The sequence below is a fragment of the Atta colombica genome, unplaced genomic scaffold, assembly GCF_001594045.1.
Source record: "Atta colombica isolate Treedump-2 unplaced genomic scaffold, Acol1.0 scaffold204, whole genome shotgun sequence".
NCBI lineage: Eukaryota > Metazoa > Arthropoda > Insecta > Hymenoptera > Formicidae > Atta > Atta colombica.
The window spans coordinates 559,457-577,189 of NW_017259299.1; the positions used below are offsets into that span (position 1 = coordinate 559,457).

The 17,733-nt window shown below is 39.4% G+C and overlaps 1 protein-coding gene across 1 annotated transcript in view; it reads right to left on the reverse strand.

Moving 5' to 3' along the window:
• The window catches only part of LOC108687289 (homeobox protein homothorax), a 382,549-nt gene that overhangs the window by 342,380 nt on the left and 22,436 nt on the right, over window positions 1–17,733 (reverse strand). Inside the window, exon 6 of the mRNA XM_018192982.1 lies at window positions 11,859–11,909. Within this exon, the coding sequence (XP_018048471.1) occupies window positions 11,859–11,909 (51 nt within the window). The remainder of the gene's footprint in view (window positions 1–11,858; window positions 11,910–17,733) is intronic.

The window sequence follows — 17,733 nt, forward strand, 5'->3', positions numbered from 1 at the left end:
CTCTCTCTTTCGTTCCTTCGTCACCGTGTGGGTTGCTTTCTTTTACCTTTCTTTTCCTCGGTTGCTTCCACTCAAGTGTCACTACACCGTGACGTGTGATGCATGTTGTACCGAATGCGTGATATATACGCGAAATACGCGATGCACATGTACGAAAGTGTAAATGAGAATGCGTCGGGATTTCGCACCTTGCGAATACTGTACTATTCTATTCCAAACATCTGGTGAGAACTCATAGGTATTTCGTGAACATCCGAGATCACCTATTCATTTAGAATAAAGATCGAAAAGTTTCATCAATAATAAATTCAATTTCAAAATTATATTTCAAATCATTCCATGGATTAAAAATGCGAAAAATAATAGTTTTTTATTAAAAAAAAAAAACTTACATTAAACGCATTAATAAGAAAAAAATATATTAATCCATTCATTGCATAAGGTGGACGATAGAAAGTCAATAATGAAATTATCAAGAAACGTCTTCGTTCATTTCTCTTGCAAATAATAAAGAATGTATATTGCACTTGTCGGCAGAGTTCCCAATTAATATACGCCATTCTTTAGATTGATAAAATTAACTGCATGGATACTGTCAGTGACGTAAATGTAGGCATACACTACTGCCCCACTTTTATGCCAATCGATTCCATTATACGTCCATATATTAAATAACGCGTTGCCAACGTTCTTTTATAATTGGAACGTACACATAACTGTCATTATTAATATAAATGTAAATTTTGAGATTAAAGTAAGTATCAAGGTTAAAAGATAATAATAAATAAAAAAATTCGCATGGCAGGTCAATCCGTTCCGTGATGCGGTTCGTAAAAGCAGCACGATTAGCATCTTATAATTGATTGCAAACGATTTTTGAGGAAATTAAATTCGATCTCGGCCGCGCAGTATAAATCTTGGGGCGTAATATACCGGTCGTTTTCAACACTTCCAGTCCAGCAAAGTACGGTGAAGTCGTGATACGACCTTGATGAGATCGTTATATCGCGTAGTCAGGTCGGTACCCGTATAGGTGGACCTTGTGCCCGGCAGATGGGCTCGTATACAGCTCATATTAATTAGTCCGCATACGCGCGCGACGGCGGAAAAAAGGAACGAGATGGCGACTGAAGAGCGAAAGTGAGACTACCAAAGAGATCATCAGATAGAGAGATAGAGAGAGAGAGGGGGGGGGGGGGGGGGGGGAGAGAGAGAGAGAGAGAGAGAGAGAGAGAGAGACAAGACAAATGAGAGTGAATGGTCGACTGTGTATGAGGGCTGGGCATTCGTCCGCGTGGAAAAAAATTCGTAAAATTGTATTGCATATGTATAAACGCAATAACGTTGAGGGAAACGTTAACAACGTTATTGATTCAAAAAAACCTAATTAATTAACAAACATTTCGCACATTTCTTACGAATTCGCACGAGAATTGTTCCCCATCGCGTGTGTGTCCTGTCCTCGTTGCCTGAAAGGAAAGTAAAACCAAATATATGGGAAAAAGAAAGTTCGAAGAAATAATCAAATATGGAAAGGTAGGAAATCGAGAAAGATGTAGTAAATCTTGAAACGATTTTGCGCTTGAATTGTAATAGAAATAATTCGCGGACATGCTTAGAGAAATAAAAAACGTGCATACTGAAATTTCTCCGATTCTCTGTAAAATGGAAAGCATACAGCTCTATCTAATAATCTTGAAGACACATGAAACTGTTAATGAAATCGCCTTGATTCCCGTGAAATTGTTGAATACCGAGGAAGTGCAGGTGAGTCCCAAATACATTGCGAAATGGTATGATGTTACGATTAACACCTGAAATAATCGTCTGAATCGATTCTAATCTAGGTACACAAGTCCAGAAATGCGAGCAAGGAAGGCGACACGTCGTCGGGGCCAATATACCGTAAGTTCTCAAATGACTCAAGAATGAACAGCAAATCAATCGATGCGTGACACGTATTAAGTCCATAATATCGAACAAAACATGTTGGCAAAATATAAATTGCATCATGTGGATACGAGAATTGTCACATTTTGAACTTATATGCGCGAGTACATCTAATGAATGATTGTTAATTATATCACTTATTAACGAGGGACATCATATGAACGATGACTCTTATCGATGTTTAATAATTTATGAAATAAACGTTCTCTTCCCTAGATTACTCGGCTCTCTCTCTCTCTCTCTCTCTCTCTCTCTCTCTCTCTCTCTCTCTCTCTCCCCCCTCTTTCTCTTCTCTCTCTTTCTTTACTCTTTCATTTCTCCGAGCGAGAATTTCGCGCCGATTATAACCGTACGCTCAGAGATTATGTTTCGATCATCTCATCAGATCTTATCAGATCGGCGTTAAAATTACTAAAATTACTAAAAAAAACTGCGTCGACAAGCATTATCACCAACATCGCTCGTCGATTTACAATTAATTTTCAATCTATCGATATAATACAATCGTATTCGACGTAACAAATACTTATTTATTCATGATTTGTCCATTTATCATATACATCTTTTTCCTTGAGTTAATACAACCCATTCAGTAAAATAAGAGTATTCAATACTAAATAGTAAATTTAATCATTCGGAGGAAATTTGACGTCGTACCATTCGAAAAGTAAAGAAATCCATATTTCAAGGAAAATGGAAAATTTTTCGGAGATCTTCTCTCTCATTCAATGTGTACATGAGCAGGAAGGTGAACCAGCGATACACGCGGTAGTCAAGAGCGCTAAGCAAGCAAGGGACGGTTTATCTACGACCTGGTCGCACGCTCGAAACGCGCAAAGATACTCGACGCGACAATATTTAAACATTATTAAATCGTGTGATACTTGTCAACAGCAAACACGCCACGACTACTTGTATCCCAGTAGTTGGCCACGCGTTGTTTTCTCAATTATCAATATCGCCAACATTGTTTTTATACAAATCCATAACAAAACAAACGTACCTCAGTTTTGCAAAAGAATTTAGAGAGTCATAAATTGTCAAAAACTATCTTTGTAATAAGAAGAACAAAAATTTTAAAAATGTATGTTTCATGATATAAATTAATGCTAAACTAATACTGATTATACCGTATTGTGTCTCTTACTTATAGTATAATCGAGAAAGTAATGTTCTTCATAAAACAGTGCCTGCATAATTTAATATTTTATTTCGAAAGAGCTTAATCATAACGACATATGCTGGTATCGTAAAATATCTATTGATCTTATAGATGAAAAAATATAAAATAATTAAACGTTACAAAAAAATGACGCAATATGAATTTTAGAACTGTAACAAATGTATGTATAAGTCGAATAAAGAATTACACTCGTGCTTACGTTCAAAGTATTAATAGCAACTGATAGCCGATCAGGACGACTCCACAGGACGTGTATGTAGAGCGTAAGATTTCGGGCATCCCGCACGTGTACGTAACGCGATATTAAGATGATAGTGCGTCCTGGCACGGGCCATCAAAACGGTGGACTACCGTCTTAATAGCCGGAGATTTATAGTCCCGGCGACGGCGCAAAGTCACGGGGCTCCAAAGAGCGAACGAGAAAGAGAAAAAGAAAGAGAGAGAGAGAGAGAGAGAGAGAGAGAGAGAGAGAGAGAGAGAGAGAGAGAGAGAGAGAGAAAGAAAGAGAGAAGCCTAGTCCGCCGTAATATAACCCAACCCAAAGTCCCGTATAGAAAGAAGGTCCGTGGTGTATGTATACATAAGGGCTCGTGTGGCAAAGAAGAAACCACGAAACGAGCCGAGGAACCACTACGGGCGCCCGGATAAACGGAGGAAACGAAGAAAAACGAAGAAAAAGTGCGTCGCGTGATTCCTCGGCCGCTGACTCCGACCGTTCGTCGACAATTACGAGACGAGAAAATCGAACGGAGCCAAAAACATCTCGCAGCAAATAATATCCAGGATATATTTTGAGCAAAACAGCAATCGTCTTTCTGTATTATTTTAATTATTCTTTTGTTCATGCAATAAGAAAGATAAGCATAATGGCCGAAATAGTTAAATAAATAGCACTTTAAAAACTAAAATAATGAATTCTTTCTTTCACATCTTAATTAAAATGGGTCATAGGTAATTAACATTGAAAACTTACGTATCGTTGATGTGCCATAAAAAAGACAGGCACACGAAAGTTTTTGTATGTATAAAAAAAAGCGTCCAACTTTAAGTGCACCTGCATTTTTGCGAATATTTTCGGCAACATTAACGTCTTAACGAGCGGTACAACGAGTCCGGGAGAATGAGTTTTCTCTTTTTCTTTTTTTTTTTTCATCGTCGTTTCCACGCAGAAGCGACATAAACCCGTGAGTAAAACATGCTCCTCGGAAAGCACATTGGCGCACCATGGGACGTCCTCGCGGCAACTAAAACGCCTCGCCTCGCTTCGCCTCGCCTCGCCTCGCTTGAAAATTATTTTATCGTCCTTAATCGTCGCCCGATCGGTCCTTGCAAATCGCTTGTTCTTCGTTAATCCCGCATGTCTCTCATTTCCTTGTCAAATAATTACCGAACGAAACATGCATATGTATCATCCACGCCGCTATTTCGCCGTACTCGAGAAATCCATTCAACGATATTCATCTGATACAATGTCGTTTTTGCCTGGCGTTATGCACCGTCGACGCCGCCGCTAATTACCGCCACACATGAGGATTATAAAATCAATTTCTACCACGAAATATGCCGTATAAATAAAACATTTCCGGGCTTTACAACCGGCAGCCTTAACGAGCTCGCAAACTTCTCTTGCAAGCAAGTGGGCAGGCGAGTATGCGAGTATAACGGCAAACTGCTTAAAGTGTTTCAATATATTCGGGCACGTGCTCGATTTCGCGTATGTTTGTCTGCTCTTATCGGATATCCAATGTATAGATATAAAACGTCCAAGTTTAATCAGTTTGAATATTGATACGGGATGACCCATACCGATAACAGCGAGTACACGCGCTCAAGAGTCTCTCACGCTTTTGTGACAAACTTTATTCGAGATGCCACGCCACGTCACGCCGCGAAATGCTACGCCACTCCACACGCTCGCTCAAGGATGCTTAATTAATTCGTAGTCGCGCTTCAACATACCGAATTTATTAGACGACACGCAATCTCATCTCGCGGCCCGATGACGTATGCGCTACGGCTTGCTTAAATATTTGACGTACTTGAGCAACCGATAATCGACGCCCGACAGTCGAATGATCGAGTACGCGCTTTACTTCGTATCACCGAATTTTAATCCTCCCGATTGTGAGGTGAGTAATATCTATCGTCAATGCTAATATTTGATATCTAGTCACGTCAAAGAAATTTGTTCAAGAAAATTATTCTGCCAACTAATAATATATACATTCTACATTTATTTTTTAAACGTGCGAGTCCAATTAAAATCCAGTTAAAATCATACTTTGTATTTTATCAAAGTTTGTAACATTCTCCTACTCGTGCTACCTTCGATATAATAGCTAAATATATTTGAGCACATGTGATAAAACGTCCGTTAAATTCGATTCGAACGTTGGCAGATTAACTCGCTCTGCTTGGAGAATAATTGTATCACGAAAAATTACAGTGAAATTGCAAGACCGCGAGTTGACCACATCGTTTGTCGAAAGGCTCAACGTGCATAAAGGACCACCGGAGTGGCTACGCATTTCGGCAGTCCTTCTGTTACATTATACTTTACACATTCGCCACGGTTCTCTCTTTCCGCCCTCGACAGTCGACAGTCGACCCTGTCCGAGCCGAGGTTTCCCTTTCGAGTTGGAGAAGTCTCTGCGGGGCACTCGAACCCCCCGCTCTCTACCATCGTATCGTACCGCCATACTCGGGCCCTTTATTCCTAATTCACAAACCACCGTGGCAAAAAAGAACGTCACAACGCTCAAGGATATAATATTGCCACCAGCGTGAGACGGTCCTGGCGTGGGCGGAAGAAGCCCGGCGAGTACGCACATACGTTCCTGAACCTCGGCGCGCAGAGACCAGATAAATATCTCTTTTTGTCCATCAGTCGGGAGAGGCACGCCTGTTTCTCGACTTCTCGGGATACACGAAGCGAAGATAAGAGCAACATATTTCTGCTGGGGCAAAGTAAAAAACCGAATACATTCCGGCGGTATGTTTATCAGCGCGCCATGCTTGTGCCTTGTGCATTGGCCGAAGAGGAGAAAGGGAGCGAAGAGGCGTCTCAGGAAAATACTGGTGTCCGGTAAAAGACTGAGAGAGAGAGAGAGAGAGAGAGAGAGAGAGAGAGAGAGACTAGAGGAATGCGTGATATTCGCAAAATATTCGCGCGCGACTGACAATGAAATGCAGAGGCGAGCGGCCGCGTGTTGGCAAGTCCCACAATACACATATAATCCACGCGGTCGTAAAACGTTAACCACGCGATTACAATCGCTTCTTTCAACGTCGTACTGAGAGTCGTTAGGGCTAACGTTGAAAGGTTCGAAACGCGCGCGGGATCCGGGTATTAAATAATGAACAGCACCGACGGTGATTCAATCAATGGATACGGGTCGATCGCTCTCCCTTGCCGTACAGAAATTGCGCGAAAGTAACGCTGATTGCGGACGACGATCCTTTGGTACCGATAGAAATGACGACGGCTGCGTCGGTAGCGAGACGGAGATTGCAACAAAATTGCAATAATCAGCGATAATATTGCCCGCAGCGCAACGATTGGGCCTTGAGAACACGCGCTAATCGCGTGCTAAAGGCACGACATCACGCATACGGCGAAAAGGATGCTAAAGGTATAACTATAACTTGTCGATCCTCACATGATATTTGCGTCGCATATTCTTGACTCTCCGTGATTATGATTTATATCACGAATCAAAGTACACACATTCCGTGCAATTTTATTTAATCCTCTAACCGACATGCAATGAAATAACGTGACTACATGTTATTCTACATGAAATCTACATGAGACCATGTAATTCTATTAAATAACACACGAAAATAATCTTTTATAAAGTCGGTAAAAAATCATTTGTATATCACATTAATACCCTTCTGATCTTATCAAAAAGTTTATTGATTAATGAGTCTCCTGAATTTTTTATCAGAAAACATTTCGGACTTTGAAATATACGATACAATTTATGTAACATATGCACAACGGTTCAAAAATTTCTACACGATCAAAAATAAAAAATAAAAAAAAAAGTTGGATGCGAATAAATGTAAAATAAATTTGACGCAATATGTAAAAACGTTGTGTAATTTATCGTGCTCGCCGAACAACAGCGCTTCAATGAATGATTTAGATTGCGGGCAATTTTAAAAAAGAGAAAAAAACATACTTTTTGACACTCGTAGCGCAATATATTGGCATAGTATAGTTTAAAATTAATCTCATGATAAGAAAACATTTCATCTCGCGATATCGGAACCGTATCTGTTAGTTATTACCCAGAACAGATTTGACACTGCCACTGACTACTTTCCGGGAGATTACAAAACGAAATCTTTACTACACAACATCCGGGTTACTGCGTTGCACAAGAAAATCGACGAATCGTCAAGCATGTATACACATGTATATGCGCTACACAATTAATATTTGAAAAATTAATAATGGAGCTATATACTATACTAGGCATGTGTATGAGCGCGCGCGCGCGTGTGTGTGTGTGTGTGTATGTGTGTAAAATGCCGCTTCTTACCGCCCTCCTGCGTGCACCGCACCGCGCCACGAGTAAATCACGAAGGCGAGGTCCGGTCAGAGAGAATGCTCTCGCGATAATAATTATTCTCCAAACGCAAGACTGGCAATTAGCATCTCATTGGCTTATTTCTCGCTTATGCTAATGGGAATATTATTTAAGCGCGTGCACGAGAAGGGTTGACCATCCTTTTCTTCCTCCCCCACTTCTTACTCTCGGTATCTCTCTTCGCTGCACAATCGGCTTCCTTTTGCACCCATACAGCCTCACATATACACATATAGTTTAGTGGCCCGTCGCGTCACGTCGCGTCGCGTAGTTTCGTATTGCTCGCTTTACTCGCTTTACCGCTTTCCGTTGCGCGAAACACGACGTCTCGCCGCGTCTTTCTTTTCCCTGTTCCGTTTACGACGCGTAAGTACTAAGGAGTAAGGAGCCGGGACATCGCGCCGTTCTGTCCACCCACGTGGTGTCTCCTCGTGCGGTTTCCCCGTTTAGCACCATCAGGAAATTCCCTACGATTTACTGGAACGTGGACGGCAGAGCCGTCTGAGAGTATACGTGTCGCTCCCTCGACATCTGAAACCGCTCCAAGAGACCCTCGTGCATTTATTTTGGAAATCATTTTTTTAATGAGTATTCTGTCACATTTTAGTCTGCACGTTGTTGTAGCACGACACATCAAAAAAAATTTTTTTTTAATTTAAAGAAATCCATTCAGAAAAGTATTTGAGGGACCGAGACATCGTTGTTTCTCTTAAAACATTGGATTAATCATGTTAATAGTTATTTTTACAGATGCTCGTTGGTACACATGTGAGTATCAGTTTTTAATGTAATCAAATATGGTAACAATCCAAGTAAGGATTTTGTTCTCGACTTTCTCTATCCGCATTGATTTTGTACAGCATAGTGACAACAATTGCGCCGAATTTGCTGCACTTGAAGCACTTTCATGCTCACTCAGCCATGTATAATGGAAATACTAGAGAAGAAAATCGACAGAACTATCTCTTCACCACGCTACTGACCACTAACAATCAGCGAAGAAAACGGTAGAGTCTCACCACACTCGGCTCGGAAAGCAATCTCACTCGGCGACTTTTCCGTTCTGCGAAATTATCGGCAAAAAGCTTCATTCGATTGGCACAGAAGGGAGATCTTTGTCTCGGAGATAGAGAACGCGGTAGAAGAAAGATGACCGGAGGATGAGGAGAAGAAAAGAACTCCGGAGTTCAAGAGAATCGAGGAGGAAGAGAACGGAAGGTCGAAAGGACGGAAGGCGGCGGAAGGAAGAGAGAAAGAGGGTAAAGTGGAGACGAGGCAAAAAGCGCGAACGTTACGTGCCTCTTCTTTACGATAGAAACTCATTGCTCGTAGATTGCGATTTGCCACGGACGTAATGAAGCCACGCCACCTTCCGCCGGCCTTCCTACGGCAACCGGTAAACAACAACGCGCATGGTGACTATACCGGCGCAGCGAGGCATTATATACATACACACATATATATATATATATATATATATATATGTGTGTGTACCGACTTCGAGGAGATGTTCCTCCAGCGATCCATCGCGACAGGTTGGCTGCGCCAACAGTGGTAGACGATTCGACAATTTTTATCTGCCTAATCCATTAAACTCCCTCGATTTACTACTAGTAACACCTGCCAGGGAGGGCTTTTTGCAAATGTGCGTCGAGGATAGCCAAGAGCAATGCACGCACAATCGGCACGAAAGATAACGCAAACGTCGATGGACTTTCGACCTCATGACACAAAAATCAAGACATAAATCAATGATGAAACTTATTTTTATGTGATTTATACTTACATCAAGAGAGAAAGAAAGAGAGAGAGAGAGAGAGAGAGAGAGAGAGAGAAGGAAAACAAAAAAAAGATTACAGCAATAAATTAAAATTAAAAAAAAATTAATTTAAAAAATTTGCAAAAGACTTTACCTATTAAGACTTTACATAACAATTGTATTAATTTTATATGTTAGATATTTTAGACTTTTTTTCTTTTCTCAACGTGCATTAGTATTACACGTAAATAAATAAAACATTTTAACATTATCCAGGTTCCTACACATCTATGCTAATATTTTTAAATAAGGTCAGTCGACAGTTGTGACAGTGACAGCCGTAAACGCAAGGTGCTGCCTTGCTCGAATATTTGTGACTCGATACGGTCGTGACAAGCCAGGTAACGGACGTGACGTTTCGAAAAATTGTGGGCAACAGTGCGAGAACACGCTCAACAAAATGCATTTCTCGTTACCATTCTATCTTTCTCTCTTTCATGTAAAAAATCAAAACAAGAGCATAACAACAATTCGGCATTAACTCAACATGCGATTTTGAGAAATATAGTACTCGTATATGTTTAAATAAAAACTGTCTATGGAGAAAAAAAGCCGAAAATATTTTCGCAAAAATAATGACGATAAAAAGTATGATCTCCACATATAACCCCAATAAAAATATATATTTTTCGAATATATTCTCGTAAAACGTAACTAATTGATTCTGAAAGACAGAGAACGTGAGATAAATTTAATTCTACATACATATTAATTTAAATATAAATGATAGATATAATTTTTCCCCACTAAAGTTACAATTTATAATTAAATCTTTCTTTTTGTACATATTGTATATATTGTATACAATTCTGTGACATTATTTAAATATTTTCCAACAAATATTTCATCAAATTCTTGTTAATTCTTTTCGTAATCCCATTTTGAATATGATTTAAATTGTCGTATTTAAAATTTATTTTTTAAGTATATTAAATTTTATTCGATAAATTTTTGTATTCAGGTATACTTACGTTTTAACGCGTTAAGACATTATTTTTAAGATAAAAAAATATCAAAAACTTTTTGCGTATGTGAATAAATTCCAGAAAAAACAGTGACATTAGATTTTATCGAAATCACTTTTAAATAATTTCAAATTTTTTGTGAAAAATCTCGTACAAAACACAATAAAGGCAAGAGACAGCAATGACTCCTCGAGGAATCCATAATGGCGGATCGGTCCTAAGTCTCCCTGACCATCGCCGCAAAGCCGCGTGTACACGTTCCTGCCCGACGAGAAAATACACGCTCCAAGTTATTTAAAAAACCCATTTCACTCCGTTATCTCGATCAGAGAACATGAAGGGTCGCCTAAAATATTTCTTCCTCTATGTTCCGCCAAAGTTTGAATAAAATGGTCATTCAATCGTCAATGGAAACAATGCTATACAATATAGTTAGATCTTTAATTATTGTTATATTATATAATCATAAATTATGGCTAAAAATGACCTTTCGCTACAGTACTGTATCTATCCAGTAGAACCATAATGTAGCCATTTATTTAATAAATAATGAAACTGTACATTTATTTCTTTTTTTTTTTATTCTCAATCTGTTAATAAAGCAAAAATCTGGGATAATTGCAGATAGTTTCAACTATATTTAGGAAATAACAAAAGAATGTAGCATATGGCGGTTTGTTCTGGACAGTTGGACACACTGTTTTATCGTCCAGATATCATATAATAAATGTATCCGCCCTCGTGAAACTCCGAATTCGTGTTCCGACCGGAATAACGACGGATGGAAGCGCGCAACGATAACGCTCCGTTAATTATTCTACTCGCTGGGAGAAAAAAAAGTGTGGAACTCTGGCGTTGACTCGCGCGTCGTAACCTTACTTCCTGACTCGTTATTTTGTTGTTCAAGTCGGCCGACCGTATTTGGGTATCTCGACGGGCGATCGCTCGATGAAATTGAGCGATTAGACGTGCGCCGGACTCGTCAGGGAAGACGAAACGTGACTACGAGATTTCTCGCTATTTACACACCGCTAAATCGGATAACGCGGTTTTGCAGTCCAGTTCGCTCGAAGCATCCTCTTTTTTAATTATATGTATATGTAATTAATCGTCGATATTTCATCCAAACGAGTCAGTCGTATTTCGCGATTCTTTAAACGCAACGAATTTTGCACGAATTTTGCAATGATCTCCGTGACGGGAAAACGAGCGATTAGAAATGCCTCATGCCGAATATCGTGTATCGAATAACATTATACGTTATAGATGAGCGACGATGACATTGAGAAACGTAATGGATATGTCGCTTACACATGCAGACGAATAAATAAGGAAATACTCACCAGCGAGTCTACCTCCGGATCCGCAATGTAATACGGCTTCTCTTGTCTTATCTGTAACACATAGACACACATGTAAGTGCGTTAATAATTAGATTCAGCGTAATTGCGGTATTAAAGCTATACGGACGATCGTATCATCTCTGTACACATACATATACGCACACATAAGCACAACTAAACCTCGCACCATACCGTTTTATCCTCATCTTCCCACTTCTTTCTTTTTTAAGCGATTTCCTTCGCGTGCTTCCTCTTAATTGGACCCCTACTGTTCAATTCGTACGTACAGAAACGGAAACTCGTCGAGGAACGCGATGGAATCCCGGCGGCAAATCGAAAAGGCAGACAGCAATAGAGGAAGTGAAGAGGCGGTGAGATTCTCAAGCATTTTCATGGCGTCGTACGTAATGTCCCAATGAGAATCAAAACAAAACTTTCATATTTGGCATTTGAATTATTTATTTTACGTTATTTAAAGGAACTTGTAGGACTCTTTTCAACATCAAAATCAAAAACGTTAATGTTCGAGCCGATAATATGAAATCTTATCGTTGTCTCTTCTTCTTCTTCTTCTCTCTCTCTCTCTCTCTCTCTCTCTCTCTCTCTCTCTCTCTCTCTTTCGTCGTGAGATCAATTTCAAGTTTACCGCTGAAAAAGCATAAGCTCTCTGTACAAATAAATTGTCAAAATAAATGAATCAGAGAAGAAATAGATATTTCTTTATTTTGTTTCTCCTCGTGTTCTATATACTTTTACTTTATAAAAAATTAACGAAGATTCTTGAAGTTACTTTAACATCGTTATTTGTTACCCGAGGTTGAATATATTAACAGACCCAAAGAGACTTCTCAAACGGATTGAATGACTTCTCTCTTACGGTGTCGAAAATGTCCGAAGAGTCGAGAAATGTGAGATTTAGTTGCTTCTCTATGAAAGAAAAAACTTCGGATAATGAAATATTGTCCGCACGCACGAATTCCCAGTCAAGAGCGCGTATTCATGAGCTAGAATTCTGAATGAAAGTTCTCGAGCTCTCCTGTTCCAACGTATAGATAATAAAGGCGTTTCATGTGACAAAAATATTGTCAACTGTATGTAAGAGAGGTAGAAAGGAGGACAGTTCTTACATGGTCCTGTCATCGCGCTTTTTCGACAGCCTCCGAGCAGCGAGGTAGCGCCATGCAGGTAGGCAAGATTACAAATTATAAACAGCCTGTTCTGTCTTCTGCGTATCCCTACTTTCTCTTATTTTTAATTCTTTATACACAATTTTTTCTCAAGTAATAGTTGTTTATACACTAACACGTAGAACTGATGCATCTATAAAAAAGTTGGCAACAATTCGAAAAATAAAAAGATTCACAATGTCTAAAATAATGAGAAATGAGAAAATTGACGAAATTAGTCAGCGTTTAATTCTACAATCGTTGCACAACTTATTCCATCTAGCTTACATCGTTTGTATAACAATAAAGGAAATAACACCTTACTGAAACAGTGACGTAATATATAGATTTCCGTAAAAGGAAAAAACGCGGTATCATCGTACGATGATGGCGGAGGAAATCGTTCTCGTACGAGAATGTTCGACGAGAAAACAAACATCGATAGATGCGTATAGGAACGTCAGCTTTTGCTGGCTGTCAGGCGCATAACTCAACGCGCGGCGGAGGCGGTAAAAATATTGTGCGATAATATTTAGAGAATGCTCTCATTCCAGCACGCGGGGTATCTGTTCGGGGAGGGAGGGAGGGAGGGGGGGGGGAGAGGAGCGAGACCTCGTATGCACGTATGAACATCACATGGAGGAAAATACACATGTGTATTGCGTACGTGGTGTGCACCGATTCTGCCGAGAGATATACGAAGCAGCTGCTTTGGAGGCTGTTGCTGCTCTCTTGCCTCTACTATTGCTGCCGCCCCCTCGAACCCTTCGTAAAACCCTTCCCTAATTCTAAGCAGTTGGAGAATTTTAAGTAGATTGGAATACGTGTGACACGAGCGAAAAATTTTCCAATTTCTTTTCATTTATTTCTCAATATTAAATACTCTAGTATACTCTGGTATTGTACAACATTGATAAGCTTCAAAAAATAGCTTTTCATTTAACACAGCTGCGTTCATAGTTGCGAAAAATTTTATGCAAATAAAAATAAAGAGAAATAATAAAGAGAAATTAATTTCAATTTTCTCTTCAGCAATTTTCATTATTTTAATTTTCTCTCGTACATCTTGCGATAATAATGTAATTTTTAGTTTTTAGAAAAATAACAATGTAATATCAAATATTATATTTGTCCTGTACATGTTTCTTAGAGCCAAAATAAAAAAGAACCTTCACTTTTTCTAACTTTCTCAAATAATGAGATCCGATTTAACATGAACCTCTAACAAAAGGATAAAATAGAAGAATAAGATTTCTTTCGGAATAAGATCAGACAAAACAGGACTATAACAAAAGATATTTGATTTTGGACTAGTAGTTGATTTCTCTTACATCTGTTACAATCGTTAAAATAAGTATTTCCGAAAGTTTTTCACGCATATTATCTTTAGTATTCATGTATAGCAGGTTAGAAAGAACGTAACAAAAATGAACTTTTTACAGAAATCGGCAAACATCAGAAAAGATGTTCTACACAATAGCACAAATGGTACTAAGTTTTGGAACAAACAAAAAAAAAGAAAATTTGTAGATGTAAATTTTCCTTTACTCGCTTTGACAAATACTCTACTCAGACAATGAATATTTTATATTATGAAAAAATAGAAATATGCGTGACAGAAAATTAATTCATTTGAGAACTATCGTTTCTATTCAATCTACGCGCTATATCTATGTTAAGATCCGCTTTCAAAATATTCTTTTCAGTGATTCTTTTAAGTAATTAACATGATTGTAAACTATCCAAAGTACTGAATACAATTCGACATTTAAATTAGTGAGAGTTAATGAATGATTCTAAGTGATACGAATGAACACTGCACGGCACGTGTTTTTGTAAACGACATGACACGAGCGAGCGTCGAGTCGCGAGGAGGAGAACCGGCAGAGCGCGTGATACCGCGTGATCGCTATTGCATGGTAGCAACACGTCAAAACGGGGAGATATTTACGCTAGAACGCGATAATTGCGAAATTGTAGCACGGCAAGACCGCTGGCGATAGTCGTGCGATTCGTAACAACAGGATTAAACGTGTATACACGCCTGGTGTTGAAACAATTAAAACGAGAAAATCTGAAACGTGTCGGAAATACACAAATCGAAATAGTTCTAGAAAAAGGTAAACTTACAATGGATCGAAGTGATCCTGAAATATGTTTTGTTTCACAAATATTCACACCGACGCGACGCGACGTTTAAGTCTTAATGTCTCATATTAATCAAGACAGAATTTTTAATTACATACAACAACAGGTATGCAATTTTTATATTGTACGTAAAAATATAACAAAAGTACCGTGTATGACTTTCCTCTCTCTCTCTCAACTGCTGAAAATTTTATGATAAAATAACAAATTTGAATTAAATATCTTCAATTTAAAATTTTATTAAATATTATATATACCGTTTTATTAAATGTACCGTTTTAGTTACGTTTTAATATTCGATTAATTTCTAATTAAGATTTGATGATCACTACTAAATATAGTCTAATTCATCGATAACATCGGATAATGGAAAACCGGTTCGAATATAACCTACCTACACTAACGAGTTTTACGTGAGTTTCGTTTAGTTAATTGACCTCGAATCTTAAAATCGAAGCATCTCGATAGCGCAGTATTTCTCGTAACGGCTTATTAATTCTTTAGATCATACTGTAGCGTATTATTAATGAATTTTCACATAATTTCTTTCTCAATGTAAAAACAATTTAATGAATATAGTGTTTATAACATTTTTGTACATGGGGTCCTTGAATCATAAAACTGAACAGAAGGAAGTCAATAAATGTCACAGAAGAATGAGAACTGACAGCTTTGAATAGAATGCATTCATCTAGTAATCATCACCAATGCAGGAACAGCATTTTATGAGGGTTGAATGTTACTAGAGATAGGTGCATTCTAATTATACCAATAAATCGCTACAGGATCTTTCTTCTCCGTTTCTCTCACTCTCATCTCTTTCTTTCCCTGTATTTGTGAGCACGACACGGAATCGAGATATTGTGATGAGTGTCCGCACGCCTACATCTCCATATTCAGTACTTTGGCAGTTTCGACTCATTGTTCAAAACACAATTAAATATACAAATGGGAGAAATATCTCGCCCATGGCTAATAATAGCGATACATCATGCCTTAGCGAAGCGCATATATAAATTATTTAAAATTATTTAGAATACCTATCAATAAATAACTTTCTTAAGCTCGTACACATAATGCTTAACTGTGTCTCTCGTGTTTCTGTTAAACAGTAAAAAAATAATAGATTTATAACATGGTTAATCATAGATTTTCTTATGCAGCAAAATTCTTTTAAAGTCAAGTCTTTATAAGTGGATAAGTATGGATCAAGGGCTTTTATTCATAGTCGAGCGAACATAACGACGCTCATTTAACCGGCCAGATTCACGTAAAGGTCAGATGCACGGCCGTGAGGCGGCGAAGCGCAAGTAAATTTTTCGACGTGGTCGCCGGCGATGATCGCGAAAAAAAAAAAACGAGATGCCTCTTTTGACGGATGAAAAAAAGGCGCAACAAAGGCACAGCGTAACGTAGCGCAGCGGGGGTACACCCGATGGCACGTTGCAGCCAGGCAACGACGTCGAAGGTAACGAGTGCGCGCGCGCGCGCGCGCGCGAACTAAGGTAGAGAAAGAGGACGAAAAATTCATGGCGAGGGAGAGAGAGCGAATATAGAAGGGCAGAAGAGGGCACGGAAGACTGGAACATCGCGGTGTGCTCCCATAGGGCACACGATACGTGGACCGCAGGAGGAGGGAGGGGAGGGGGGGGGAGATAATAGTGGACCCATTGAATAGATCAATTTACAATGGCAGAAAATGAGCAGTTCCCCACTTCCATCTTGCATCGTATGCCCCTCTCGATGCCTCTCCGGCCCCCCCTACTGCCATTGCCACGCCGGCTCGACTCTCCACACTTCGGTGCTTCTCACGACTCCGACCAACTCCGACGACCGCCGTGGTCGGGCCCCAACTGAAGATCGCGCATGCGCCATGCCTCACGGCAGCCATGGCGCATGCGTGCACGCACGCACGCACGCATAGTACGCACGCAACGAAACGCAAAATAATCCCGCGCACAGCATGCGGCCCTTTTGTCATACGGCGGCCCTATCGCCGCGGCGCGGTGGTACTGATACACGGGGTGAGAAGGGGATGGATACGAGGGCATGGCTCACACGGCACGCCTCAGAAACCGCCGCAAGAGGATTGTCACCTGCTTATCTGCCGACGTGCATCGTCGCGCGCGCGCGCGCGCGCGCGCGTGTGTGTGTGTGTGTGTATGTATATATGTGCGTGCGTGTGCGTGAAATCTATGCGCCTAGTGACGGCCTTCAAAGGCAACGCTCGCTTGAATATCGATGCTTATAAAGTGTTGATTTGAGATGAATGATACATTGGAGATACGCTTTCGCGTAAAAGAAAACAGATATCCCTACAATACAGGTATCCTTAGAGACGATTGCATGGAACGCGCAAGAAAGAAAAATGGGATATGTTGATTTTAATTTAGTTAAATAGTTTCAAATTAATGCAAAGGGAATTTTAAGTTATTAAAATGATTATCGATAAAATATAGTAAACTAAATTTCAGTTAAATAATAATATTAAAAATAGTCTTTGAATTTCCAAATCTTGACAAATGCTAAAAATTAATGTATTACTCACACACATTGAAACA